Here is a 14,579-nt window from a genome sequence, read left to right as displayed (position 1 = left end):
TGATTAGTTGCACTACAGATCACATGATTTTTGATCTAAACTACATGGCAGCCTTAAGTTACAGACAAATGTAGGTTCACTGAATGAAACTGCCCTCGTATGACTGAAATTAATTGAAATGTTATTTTTCTTATGTCAGTGTGAATGATTCACATGAAATTTAAATCGTCAGCCAGTTACATCAAGCAATAAACCTCACGCAGTTGTTGGCCAATGGTGTTTACACAACACTAAGGCCGTACTCACAGTAGGTACAGTTGCCTTAAACCGGGCCAAAGCACGCTTGTCCCCCCTCCCGTCTCCCCCGACGGCCTGCACTCACACCATAAATGGGCCTCGGCACACTTACGTCATCTCTGCTGCGCTGTTCAGTGAGAAGCACTCTCACCCAGTAGCACAGTGGAGATTTCTCTAGTTATATCGTTTCAGTGGTTTGATATGCAGTGACATGCAGTCAAATATTTCGCCAAAAAGTCCTTAGGGATGCGGGGACACGCAGTCAGATATTTTACCGGACAGATCCGCCACTTTTGGCGCTCATAAACAATCATAAAGCTCTCGTGCTGCAGGAATGAGGAGATCTGCTGAAGGCGCGCAGCTGTCGTGAAGTGAGGGGTTTGCGTCTTTAATAAACTACAGCAGTTTGCGATCACTGAACAGTAAGAATGATTAATAAATCCATATGAAACAGCCCCTTAAAAGTCACGTCTCGCTTTCAGTTTCGGGCTTTGGCGCGTTTTGCACTCACACACAAGCGTACCGCACCAAAGCCCAAGTGAACCGTTCTCAGGCACACCTCTTCCAACCGGGCCAGGGCCGGCCAAGTGAACCGTGCTTAAGCCCGATTCAGCGCACTCACACTTCTCAAACGATCCGGGAAACGGGCCTGGGCACGGTACGGATGCCATAGTGTGAGTAAGCCCTAAAATAGTAATGTAATTGGCTGTTGTCCTCTGCGATGTGTAGATGCTGACATGTTTTGTGAATGAACTGTGAAGTTGTGGCAAACTTTATGTGTAAATATCATCCCAGGTGAACGGGGTGAAGATCCACACAGTGAGAGGAGACGTCTGATAACTAAAATGAGCAGAAACCGCGAAAAGGCCTGAATTGAGCAAGATTTTGAGCAGCTTTTTGACACGCACATAAGGGTAAAATCTGTGTCTGAGCAGGACTCTTAAGCCTGGTTTATACTTCTGCGTCGAGTGACTGGCATGACCCACGACACATGTCTTGCGCGGTGTCGTGCATTTTGTAACGTACAGTCTGGAGGTAAAATTTTGTTTTGATTCTTAAAAGGGGTCTGGGTTCCTTTCTGCATGAGTTCATGACCCCTGGGTTCAGCAAGTCTGTGTGAGGATCCCTGGGTGACAACTTCATTATAACAGGACATTTCGCAGACTGTCCCGGCTCTCTCTCTCTGTCCGAACTTCAAATGACGTGGCAGATAAGATTAAAAAAAGGAGGGAAAACCCATTCTTTGCCTCAACTTTCTGCCCGCACACAGACATTCCTCAATATTAAACAGACATTTAGAACCCAAAATTATTTGTTTTAAGTACACATAACTTTTGTAATTTGTGTACTCCCTCATATATCCTGTACGTCTTGTACTTTTAACCCTTTTAACCAGTTAAACTCTGCAGGCCCGGTACTGGGTCCATGACTTTATTGACTTTCGCTTTAAGATTTAAAGGGCTAGCATTGCAGCAGACCCCCGTAAGTGGTTTAGTTTGAAAGTGTAGAATTTATATTTTATGCACATTTGCATCACTTTGGTTTTTATTCACCTGTACAGAAGTTATTTACACTTAAATACACAGTATTTTGGATACCCGAACTGGGTATTTTACATTGGTTCATTTTCAAATTTTTCATATGACACATGTACAAGTTATAGCTCAAATGAAAGCTCTTTCCGGTGCTCATATGGTTTTTGCATTCCTTTTACTAAATTATATTCACATATCAATTATTAATACATTTATGATCAATAAGCAGCCCCAGATAGCACAGGAGGCTGTCATCTCTTACCTTATGCTGTGCGCTTCAGGGCCATTCTCCTCTGTTTTTGAGGTGATGTGCATAAGTAATCCTTTTATATGTCTGACGTGGTCCAAACACAGTGAATTATGTTTGATCAAACAAAAGAATACTTAATAGTTGTGTGGAACTGAGGTAGATTTGCCATTCTTTTATCTAAAATCTTTATTTCCTTGCTTGCTTTCTTTTCTGTCTTTGTTATGTTTTGTACGTTTGTTTGTTAGACTAGTCAATAAATACGCGTGTGCTTGACGCAGAAGTATAAATCAGCCTTTAAAAGAGTCGGCTTATAACCTTTGTCCTTCTTGCATTATGTTGTTATTAAATTAGTTGCCATGAATTGGTGTTCTATGTACTGATAATGCATGCATTACTTTTGCACTAAAGATATTTGTTATTTTTACAGTCTTAGTAGTATCAAGATCAATGTGTTGACTGCATTTATGTTGCACTGAAATTAGCCATTGCTAATGTTGCATTATTAACAAACTGAAAGTGTTGACAATGCATTTGTTTTCCACAAAAATTAGTCATTGGTCACATGTTGCATTGTTTTTGCAATGGGTTATGAGCTGCCAAACAGCGTGTGTATATTTTTGTGTGTATTCTGCTAAAAATAGCAAATTGTGGTGTGTTGCATCTTGTGTTTTATTGACGATGTCACCATAAACTAGTCAACGTCAACTCGACTTTAATAACATAAAAGTCGACTTTAAATAAATCTAAAAAGTCGTTAACACTTACAACTGAATACACTAATCAGACAACAGGCATCATCAGTGGGGCATGCTGACTAACAAGACAACAGACTCAGGACTCACATGTCTCCACTGGAACTGAGAGCAGAGGAGTGGGAGAAGAAAAACAGACATTACGATATTAGAAAATTATAAGAATATTTAAAAAGCATACGTTTAACACTTTCCTCGTTCAAAACAAAAAAGTCTGAAGCTGCGTCCCAAATTGCATACTTACACACTATTCTACACCATTTTGTAGCATAAATAGTCCAAGTAGTGCGTTCACACTGAAAACTGTTAAAGTGCACGTTAAATACCCGGATGATGCACTCATTCAGCCGGTAAAATGAAGTGTGTAATGATGGACACTTCACACACTCAAAGAAAGCAGCTTTGCTCATGTAGTGGAAGGGGCGGAGCTATTGGGCGAACTTGTTGGATAACTTTATTTATTTTTGATTATGAAGGCAAAATTTTCCTACGGGAGTGATTATAGCTCCTCCCGATGGTGAATGCGGTAATGCTGCGTTCACACCAGATGCGGAACGCACGTCAAGCGCGAGTGATTTACATGTTAAGTCAATGCAAACGCGCGAATAGACATCCTGCGGCGCGATACGCGCAAATAGCACGAATGACGAGAATTGCGCGGTGCGCATGGCGCGAATGGCGTGACGCAAATTGAGCGTTTTGCGTGTTTGACGCGCGAATCGCTCGCGTTCGAAAATCTGAACTTCAGCGGACATTCGCACCGCGTTAACCAATCAGGAGCTTGCTCTTGTGGGAGCGTGATTGTGACGTATCGCCTGTTGTCAGTGTCCCAGATGAAATCCCCCAGCAGACACTGATAAGAAGTTCATCAAACTGGGCTGGGCTCAGTCAGAGCACCACTGAAAACCTCCATCAGTCAGGTTCAGTTTCTGGAGGAGTCTATGAGCTTAAAGAGCTGGATGCACCTCTGAAAGGATGTAGTGGACTCAGACACGGCTCTAAACGTATCGACGCTGTTTATCATCCTTCATAAAGCACATGAACACTGTTATTTTCTTCATAAAATCCATGTTAGCCCTTTTGCTATGAAGCTAGAGTCACCGGGCAGACAGAAGCCCTGCCCATCACGCGAATCCGCGTCTGTTCTGAAGTGAATTTGACACACGAATGAAGCGGGGTTTGACGCGCGAATGAAGCGAGTAAGCTCAAATGTTCACGCGGCTATTTACGCGCGAAAAGCGCGATTTATCTGCACGTTCTGCGTCTGGTGTGAACACAGCATTACACTCATGGCAGGTATTATTTGATAGTCTGGTTATTTTACTGATTTGGCAACCGTCAAGCGTCATTAGGGAAACGGTTTAAATTTCCACTTAGTAGAAAACATTAGTGCTCCATTTGGGACGCCACTACATTCATGTACTCTGCTGTTGAGTGTGCAATGGCCCGTTTCCACTGAGTGGTACGGTACGGTTTGGTTTGGTACGCTTTTATGGCCATTTCCACTGTCAAAAGGTGTACCGAACGGAACCGTACCGTACCACTTTTTTGGCACCTTTTGGAAAGAGTACCAAACACGAGAAAGGGTACCAAAAACCAGAGCTAGACGCGCAGCTGAACGCTATTGGTTTACAGAGATACATCATTTGCTTACACAACAAGCCAGAATGAAAACAAAATTCTGCAATGTTTGAAATACACGGCGAGAGATTACAGCATTATATTACATATAATAACGAGCCATGGTCGATCCGGGCTCAAACAAACCTAGTCGTCGTCTTGGTGAACAGCCACAAAGCCATGGAGTAGAGCAGAATCTACCCTGTGCCTCGTAGTTTTTTACGAGCCAGTCTGAAGCGCGAGCGGTTTCGCTTTCTTGCTTGCGCTCGCTGCCCGTCTAGATCTAATCTTCTTGAGCTCTTGATAATACCGTGCACTTGATTATTGACGTGTTTTTGAAACCCGAGCCAATCAGAAACTGCGAGAGTGAATAATAAAAAAAAGGGGAAGCCGGGAAAAAAGGGGCGCATTATTTCTTCAGCAAATGTAACAAACTGCCTTGTGTTCATTTTTATCATCAGCTTTTGGACTAATATGAACTGGGAATGATTGAATGACTCTCTAACAGAGGCTACATGTGCTGCTGAAGATTACAGACACAGATAAAAGGTTTTCACTGACTGTAAGCTATACTTTGTGTTGTTTTGAACCTAACTAATGACGAAATGTCTGCTGTGTGTAGTTATTCTGTAGTTGATAACATATCCAGGACTGTAAGGGGCATTATGTGTTCATATATGTTCATTGATTTATTTATTTTATATAATTACAGACGTTCCAGTAGGCTATTTTACATCATTGATCTGCAGTTATTATCAATTCCTGTTCATAGAAAAGTTCTTAATAAACATTTATACACAAGCATTTATGTGTGTAAAGCGTCTGTTTTGTGAGAAGTGCTTCTCATATGATATGTGTGCTACTCGTACAGTTTTACTGTAGGCATTACCTCGAGCGAGAATGATGCGACTGAAACTTTCATCTTGTTTAATCCTGCCCCTTTTCGCAGCACTGTACGACAGAATTTCGCATGCTCAAATTCTAGTGTGACCACAGCTTAAAGCAGCACTTGATAATTACAAACAGGTGTGTTTGGTCAGGGTTGCAACTGAAATCTGCAGGAAGGTAGCTCTGCAGGAACAGGGTTGATGACCCCTGCTTTAGATGAACTAAGTTGCATATTTGTTAACAAACATATGTATGCATTCTGATAGCTAACAAAATGTAGACTGTAGTAACGAACAGTGACAGTAACTTTGGATTGAGTGGAAGAAGCACTGACAAAAATTATGAAGTAAGGCCATGCTAGCACACTATTGAGCCATCCTTTTTCCTTGAGCTTAGTCCCTTATTTATCAGGGGTCGCCACAGTGGAATGAACCACCAACTATTCCAGCATATGTTTTACGCAGCAGATGTCCTTCCAGCTGCAACCCTGGAAACATCTCTGAATACACCATCTGCTCACCTGCCCAGCTCTCTCTGCAGCTCCTGCATGTATTTGTGACACTGGTTGTAATACATGGCCTGCGCCTCCGCAAACTCACGCAGACAGCGCAGATGATTCACCTGCACACATACAGAGAGACACACACACATTTGATTATTTCATCTGAAACGACTAATACTGATTAAAACAGTACACACAGACACACACACAAACACACACACACAGGCGCACACACACAGACACACCAGTCTCTTTCAAATACAGGCAGCACATGATGTGTTTGATGTGTTTGCATATGGATGACAGATTCTTTATCATCTGTTAAAGTATGACAGTGATGTTTTGAAATTATATTGTCAGAGAAAAGCTTTCAAGCTGATGCTGAAAGTTATCTGAATAAAGCGGCCTGTTTAGATGGCATTAACCTGTTCAAACAGCATGTGCGTGTGTGCAAACAAGACTGACGTGTGTGCTGCTGATGCCCTCCAGCAGGAGTCTGGTGACTTCAGCCTGTCTGTCAAACTCTGCCTGAGCGACCCGCAACTCCTGCTCCGACTGCAGGACACACACAGAGAGAGCAAAACAAACACATTAGGCAAATTTACATTAACACCATGCATTCATTAATTAATCACTGCTACTAATATTACTATAATTAATTATTATCATTTGTATTTTATTTCTTATTATATTGACCTTGTTATTCACGTATGAGTGGCAGCAGTCATTGCAATCTTTTTGGACTTCAGTTCTCATTCACTTCCATTGATTTTTAGACGTTAAAAAAAGCTTGTAATGCTGCTTCATGTTGCAAACTTGATTTTCTTATTCTTTTATTCTACTTTTTGATGTATAGTGATGAACACGAATAGTTTGACTGATTTCCTCCATTTATTATTATATTCATTTCCCCCATAGGCAACTGAATCAGAAGTTATAAAACAATCACAAAAACGAGCACACTACAGCATCGCAGAATAAGCTCAATATATTTTTGTTTATCATTTTTAATTTTAGTTTTTATATTATTAATATTAATACTTTCTTTTTTACTTGTGAATACCCTTTAAATGATAGTACCAAGAAAAGTCGTGTATTTGTGAAGGTTTATATATGTATATTGTAGCAAGTACGATTTGATTTGTCCCGATAGCGTATTTTTCAATGAGGGCCAATTGGTCAGAAGAGAAGGAACGGCTACTGGAGAGAGAAAAGCAGCAGACCAGGTGAGTAAATAATCAAACACAGTCAGTTTTTTCTTCAATAAAGTTTATATAATTAGAAATATGTTATGTGTTTGTGAATTTCTGTTCAATAAGTATAAGTATTTATGTATATATAGGTTCAATTATAAATTATAATTATGAAAAGTAAATGATTTTCTCTTTTTTTTCTTTACACAGATGAACGTGAAGTCAATATACAGTTTAAACAAAGTTGTGATCAAGACAATCTGAAAGTTTCAAACACTTGAAACAAAATGAAAATAAATAAATATCTTGGAAAAACTACAACTCTGTTACTCTTTGTATAAAACAACGAAAAGAAAGCAATAACTTGTAATAAAAATACCTTGCAGTCTCAAATGTAATCAATAAATATATATATATTATGGGTGTGAACCTACACTGGTCTCACGGTTCGGTTACAATTACCATGTCATCGAATCGGTTCAATCTTGCTTGTCTGTCTTTAAGTAGTTAGAGTGTTTTAATATGAAACAAATGTTGTCAGTACATAATAACCAGTTATGATTATTATGGCCCGTTTCCACTGAGTGGTACGATATGGTTTGGTAAAGGGTACCTGCATGGCAAAAGGGTACCAAAAGGCGGAGCTAGACTCACAGCTGAATGCTATTGGTTCACAGAGAAACATCACTCGTGCATACACAAGCAGGAAAATTAAAACAAAGAAACAGCCCGCAAAAACAAAGGAGCAAATGATTCTATCAGCAACTTTTATCTTTTTAGTTTAACTATTATCATTACCTTTTGGACTATAATGAACTCGGAATGACAGAATGTCAGAGGCTACATCATGTGCTGGTGAAGATTACAGACACAGATGAGAGGTTTGCACTGACTGTGGACTATATGTCGCATGTTGTTTTGGAAGCCAAATAAGGACTAAATGTCTGCTGTGTGTAGTTTTTCTGTAATTGGTAACATATTAGTGACTTTAAGGGTCTGTACGTGTTTAAATGTGTTTTATTTATTTATTTTATATGATTGCAGACGTTACTTCGCATTGATATGCATTTTTAGTCAAATTATGTTCATAGAAAGGTTATAAACGTTTATACACAATAAACATTTATACACAAGTATTTATGTGTATAAAGCCACTGTTTTGTGAGAAGTGCTTCTCATATGATATGTGAATGACCCGTTCGGCTTTATTTTGAGATTTTCTCAAGTGAGAATGACGTCGACTGAAACTTTCTGTCGTACATCAACCCTTGGTACCCTTTAGGCAGTGGAAATGCAAGGCTGATAAAGGAGACCCGTACCGACCTGTACTGTACCAGTGAGTGAAAACAGGCCATTACTAAACCCATACCAAATTGATTGGGTCTGCATTATGGTAAATCAAGAAAAAATTCTTTGTAACATCTCTAATATATATATATTTATTACACAACAACCAAACCAAAAGACAATAACAAAGCATTATGAAAACATGTAAATTAACCTGCAATGATGTCACACTTACTTTATCAAGCTCCTCGCTCCAGAGCTGATCAGAGAAGAGACAACAAAAACACAAAATTCAGAAATGTCAAAAGAAAAGTTGCAATAAAGACAATCAATGAGAGAGCAGAAGGACATCATTATTTTGATAACAGCAGTGAGTATTAGGATGCTCTTCCTCAATGAACGAGTAAAATATCTAGAAAGCCTATCTAGAATAGAAATCAGTAAAATAACTCACATTTCTGAATGTAGACTACTGATGTGACGTGTGTGTGTGTGTTTGTGTATACAGGTGTGTAATATTATTGACCTGGTCTATTTTAATTAATTTACACACAATTATAATAACTTAATATACTTGCCAGGTTACTACAAGTGGAAATTAGCATTTTTGCTATAATTTTGATACCATGCATCTTGCTTTGCTATGATTGAAATATCTTCAAATGTATTGTTGTGTATTGTCCTTGTACAAAAAAAAATGAACTAAACCAAAGTAGAAAAGCAGACTGGTCCTTTAAAACCAACCTGACAGGGTCATGTCTGACAAACTCATGAATATTAATATTATTACTTTATTACTAATATTATGCATGTGTTTAGATTCATGAGAATAGATAGGACTATAGATTTATGAACTGCCGGTAGATTTTGTGTCTCCGAGACAATTTTCTTTTACTTTTTCAACAACAGTTTAAAATAAAATAATAAAACAAATTATGCACTGAAAAAATGATGTTCTTACTTAGATTTTTTGGTCTTGTTTCTAGTCCAAATATTTTAAAATTCTTAAATCAAGAAGAATTTTCTAGACAAGCAAAACATATAGTCTTGTTTTAAGAAATAATATTCCAATATTAAGTTAGTTTTTCCTTAAAACAAGCAAAATAATCTGCCAATGGGGCACACAAAATAATCTTATGTCAAAAGGAAAAAAAGATTATTTAGTTACATTAAATTTGGTCTCTAAATCAGTCCCATCATTCTCCCTCTTTTCTCCGGTAGGTTGTAAGACCAAATCAAAGGTTTCCATATGCAAACCTAGTTTGCCCATCTCTGATATAAAGGATTCATTTTACTGTAAAATATACATTTGTTGTACTGTAAATCATTCCAGTTTAAAAATAATAATTACAAATTCTTATGTTTGTGTGTGTGTGTGTGTGTGTGTGTGTGTGTGTGTGTGTGTGTGTGTGTGTGTGCGTGTGTGTGGATGGGATTTTCTTACTGCAGATGCGCTGGCAGAAAGCACATAATTACGTGGTCGAGTCTCTTGAAAGTCTGGAACAGCCTGTGAACAGACAGGAGGACATGTTAATACAAACCTGTGCCAAATACACAATCAGCAATCACTTAATGCAGCAGATATTTTTAGTAAGAGACTAACTGGCACCGACTTTATCAGCCTACGGGATGAAAACTGAGGGTTGAGAAGCTTCTTAATGCCATGCAGAAACACAGCTCAGAAAAATTTAAATATCGGAAGATTTAAATCAATAAACATGACAGTCAGAAGATCTGAATTAGGGCTGCACAATACAAAATTTCTTGTGATATAACATTTCCCTAGAGAGATTTTAAAGGCTATTTTCGAAATCATTAATTTATATAATGATCATACTAAAATAAAGGGCTAATAGATATTTTTCAGGGCTCTAATCTAATCGCTCTACTTGACAATTAAAGCGCTCACATTAAGATGATTTTAGATTTGTGTGCTCTGCTCGTCTCAGTGTGCGAATGAGACTGAATGCTGACCGTGTGCATATGTGTGTGCGCTCTAATCCAGTGTAATTATTTTCAGCTCTGGGTTTACCTTTGGACTCCTCCAGCCAATAGCGGAACAGCATCTACTGAGTAGGCGTCTTACCACAGCACAGCTCCATCTGATTGGTCGAATTTAAATAAACCATCTATGCCTAGAGAAATTTTATTAGAGTATTTTAAAATCATTTATTTCTATAATAATCATACTAAAATAAATGGCTAATAGATAGTTTTCAGATCTCTCATTTCCGCCATTAGGGTTTACTTTAGCTCTAGGTTCACCTATGGGCTGCTCGAGCCAATAGCAGAATAGAATCTATTAGGAAGGCGTGTCTAAACACAGCACAATTGGTCAAATTTAAATTAACAACCTATGCAAGGAGAAATTTTATTAGCTTTTTATTTAAATAATTTATTTCTGTAATGATCATACTAAAATAAATGGCTAATAGATATTTTTCAGCGCTCTAATCTCCGCCAGTCTAATTATTTTCAGCTCTAGGTTCACCTTTGGACTCCTCCAGCCAATAGCGGAACAGCATCTACCGAGTAGGCGTGTCTTACCACAGCACAGCTCCATCTGATTGGTCAAATTTAAATAAACCATCTATGCCTAGAGAAATTTTATTAAAGTATTTTAAAATCATTTATTTCTATAATAATCATACTAAAATAAATGGCTAATAGATAGTTTTCAGATCTCTCATTTCCGCCATTAGGGTTTACTTTAGCTCTAGGTTCACCTATGGGCTGCTCGAGCCAATAGCAGAATAGAATCTATTAGGAAGGCGTGTCTAAACACAGCACAATTGGTCAAATTTAAATAAACAGCCTATGCAAGGAGAAATTTTATTAGCTTTTTATTTAAATAATTTATTTCTATAATGATCATACTAAAATAAATGGCTAATAGATATTTTTCGGATCTTTCATCTCCGCCATTAGTGTTTATTTACAGCTCTAGGTTCACTTTTGGGCCGCTCCAGCCAATAGCAGAACAGAATAATAAGATAAATGCTTCTACAACTTTGAGGCACATAAAAATTTGAATAAACAACCGATGTTATGATTGCCACATAAATCAAATTAAATGTATTGCACCTCTTTGCTTTACAGATATTGAATGTACTATTATTGTGATAATGCAAAATTTTCAATATATTGTGCAGCCCTTCTCTGAATGGTGAAAGAATTATGGTAAATGATGCATTTTTGTGAGCGCTTCACATAAAAAATACTGCATAGATGAATCCCAAAGCATTTAAAGTGAATATATATTATGATATGATGGAACAAAGGATAATATAATCAATGCTGCGTTCACATAACCTGTTCTGTTCAATTAATAAGGTATGTCTGTTCACATATTAGCCACTAGAGGACGCTGACAGAATAACCACAATTCCTACAAATAAAACTGAAATGAACATTTATTAAAAGCTGCATATATAATAATAATAAGAATAATAAAATCTACAAAAACCTAATAGCAAAGCTAAATAATATTAAGACTAATATTTAAATAATATTAACACTATGGTATCAATGGGGAAATATCCAAGATGATTTTCCTAATTAAAATTTGAATATCAGTTTATAAGAATACTATTACTTCATTCATTCATTTTCCTTTAGCTCAGTCCCTTTATTCATCATGTTTTACACAGCGGATGCCCTTTCAGCTACAACCCAGTACTGGGAAACATCCATACACACTCATTCACACACACACACATCCGCTACAGCCAATTTAGTTTATTCAATTCATCTATACCGCATGTGTTTGGACTTGTTGGGAAAACCGGAGCACCTGGAGCAAACCCACACCAACATGGAGAGAACATGCAAACTCTAAACAGAAATGCCAACTGGCCTACCTGGGACTCGAACCAGAGACCTTCTTGCTGTGAAGTGACAGTGCTAACCTCTGAATCACTGTGCCGCCCCTAAATATATTATTTTTATTTACTTAGAAAACTATTTAAATTAATAATGATTAATGTAAATAATAATTAACATTCATATTAATCCTAAAATGGACATAATAAAACATTTGATGTCTTTATTCAGAAAAAAAAAAAAAAAAAAATATATATATATATATATATATATATATATATATATATATATATATATATATATATATATATATATATATATATATACACATACATATATATACATATATATATATATATATTATTGATAAAAATCAAAGTGTTTTGGGCGAGGCAGTGGTGCAGTAGGTAGTGCTGTCGCTTCACAGCAAGAAGGTCGCTGGTTCGAATCTCGGCTCAGTTGGCGTTTCTGTGTGGAGTTTGCATGTTCTCCCTGCCTTCGCGTGGGTTTCCTCCAGGTGCTCCGGTTTCCCCCACAGTCCAAAGACATGCAGTACAGGTGAATTGGGTAGGCTAAATCGTCCGCAGTGTATGAGTGTTTGTGTGAATGTGTGTGTGGATGTTTCCCAGAGATAGGTTGCGGCTGGAAGGACATCCGCTGCGTAAAACTTGCTTGATAAGTTGGCGGTTCATTCTGCTGTGGTGACCCCAGATTAATAAAGGGACTAAACCGACAAGAAAATGAATGAATGAATCGAAGTGTTTTACAAATCAAACAGATTTATCTCATTTTTATTATTATAAATATTCATTTTTAATAAAAAAAAAAATACATTTCTAATCTGGTTGCTTCACTGTACCTCCAAGGAACACAAGAATGACAAAGCTATCATAGCAAGTTATATTATAGAAAAAAATAGTGTTACATTCAGTCATTTAGTTAGTCAAACATGGTTAAAATAACACAGATATGCTTATTTCCCAATAAAATGATATTCTAACAAGAGCAACCAGACAAATCAAATAAATATTGTGTAAAATTGTGCATTACACTTACATACAGTATTTGATTTGCAAATTCTGTGAAATTGACTAGTGGCAATAAATTTATTAATAAGTTATTTAATAAAGGTATTAAATAGCCATAATTTAATGTTCAGGGTGTTTATTTTAGGGTCTGAAAGGTAAGATTATAGAAATTTGAGTTCATTCAAATATATGTAGTTCCATCATATCACTCAAAATAACATCTTATGAAGCTCCTAGCAAGTGAAGAGCATGAAAAATGAGGAACAAAACTGATCAAATCTTTACGCTAATCAAAAAATGTTAAAAAGCATAATGTGCAAGAGAGGAAATTCACTGCAATACTCACTTCTCCCTCACACTGCGAAGATTAAAGCAGAAGGTTAAAGTTAGTGCTCGATCAACAAGTGAGAAATCATTCAGTTTGCAACAGGAGGAAGAGATGCAGATGCACATTCATATTCCTATGTGGTCTGACAACAATTGAGATCAGTAAACAGACCATTTCTTCCTCCAAATTACTGAAAGAAGAAATCTAACTAATGCTTGAACTAGAATCAGAGGATGCATAAAGAAAAAAATAACAGAGGAAAAAGTAAAAGTGTAATAAGGAGTCTTACAGCCGCTTTGGCTTCCGCAGCTTTGGCCTTCTTGAGACGTGCTTTACAGGCATCCAGATCCAAGCGTCGATTCTCCAGGAGTCTCCGCTCTCTCTGTGAGGAGGATGGAAACATTTATCAGTGCATCTTGCTTACTGAGTGGACAACACTTAAGCAATACAAACATGAGCTCATTTAAAATTGATGAATTTGGATTTCTGTCTTCCAACCAGTCCCAGCAAGGATTAACGTTTATCCTTTTCTCATTATCCTGTTTCTCACTAATTTATTAATATGATTATTTAAATGAGTATTTAACTTTGAAATCAATTTAACTAATGAATAAGTTAACACAATGCTTAACCAGTTAAGCTCTTGGGCTATTTGGGGTAATTCCGCCTGAATTTCGCCTTCCGATTTAAAAAGCTTCCCATACCAACATGCAGTGGTGTAAATACAAAAGTTCGGTATCATTTGAAAGGAAACCCTTTGAAATTTCATAAAATACAGTTGAAATTGAAAACAATTGTTGTATATATGTATATATATGAATTGCAGCACCCTGGAAACTATTTTATTTCTTTCCAGCAGGTGTCAGCAAACACAGGAAAAAGGAATTTTTTGATTACAACAATTTATGTGAGAATAATTCCATTCCAACTGCAAGGAGGAAAAATGCCATTTTTTATTTTATTTTCGCCTACCTATTTTTGAAGTCTTCCCATACCCTCATACACTATAATAAATGCAAAATCTCAATGAAATTGTACAGAAAACCCTTTGAAATTACAAAAAGAACTGCTGGAAGTGATAAAATATTATTATATATGTTGTCTGTCCTATTAGGAACCACCTCAACAAAAAACGCT

The 14,579-nt window shown here is 37.1% G+C and overlaps 1 protein-coding gene across 8 annotated transcripts in view; it reads right to left on the bottom strand.

Moving 5' to 3' along the window:
* Positions 1 to 14,579, bottom strand: part of sh3glb2a (SH3-domain GRB2-like endophilin B2a) — a 37,922-nt gene that overhangs the window by 9,771 nt on the left and 13,572 nt on the right. For 5 of the 8 annotated variants that reach the window (XR_015496949.1, XR_015496950.1, XM_087263008.1 and 2 more), the window contains 5 exon segments: positions 13,732 to 13,824; positions 9,709 to 9,771; positions 8,500 to 8,523; positions 6,250 to 6,339; positions 5,803 to 5,903 (listed from right to left, as the gene is read on the bottom strand). Coding sequence is in view for 5 of the 8 variants with exons in the window: in XM_087263008.1 (XP_087119134.1) it covers positions 5,803 to 5,903; positions 6,250 to 6,339; positions 8,500 to 8,523; positions 9,709 to 9,771; positions 13,732 to 13,824 (371 nt within the window). In the remaining 3 variants the exon portion in view is untranslated. 8 annotated transcript variants of the gene reach the window in all.

The sequence above is a fragment of the Danio rerio genome, chromosome 8 (assembly GCF_052040795.2).
Source record: "Danio rerio strain M-AB ecotype USA chromosome 8, GRCz13ab, whole genome shotgun sequence".
NCBI classification, from domain to species: Eukaryota; Metazoa; Chordata; class Actinopteri; order Cypriniformes; family Danionidae; genus Danio; species Danio rerio.
This window is presented reverse-complemented; position numbering and strand designations above follow the sequence as displayed.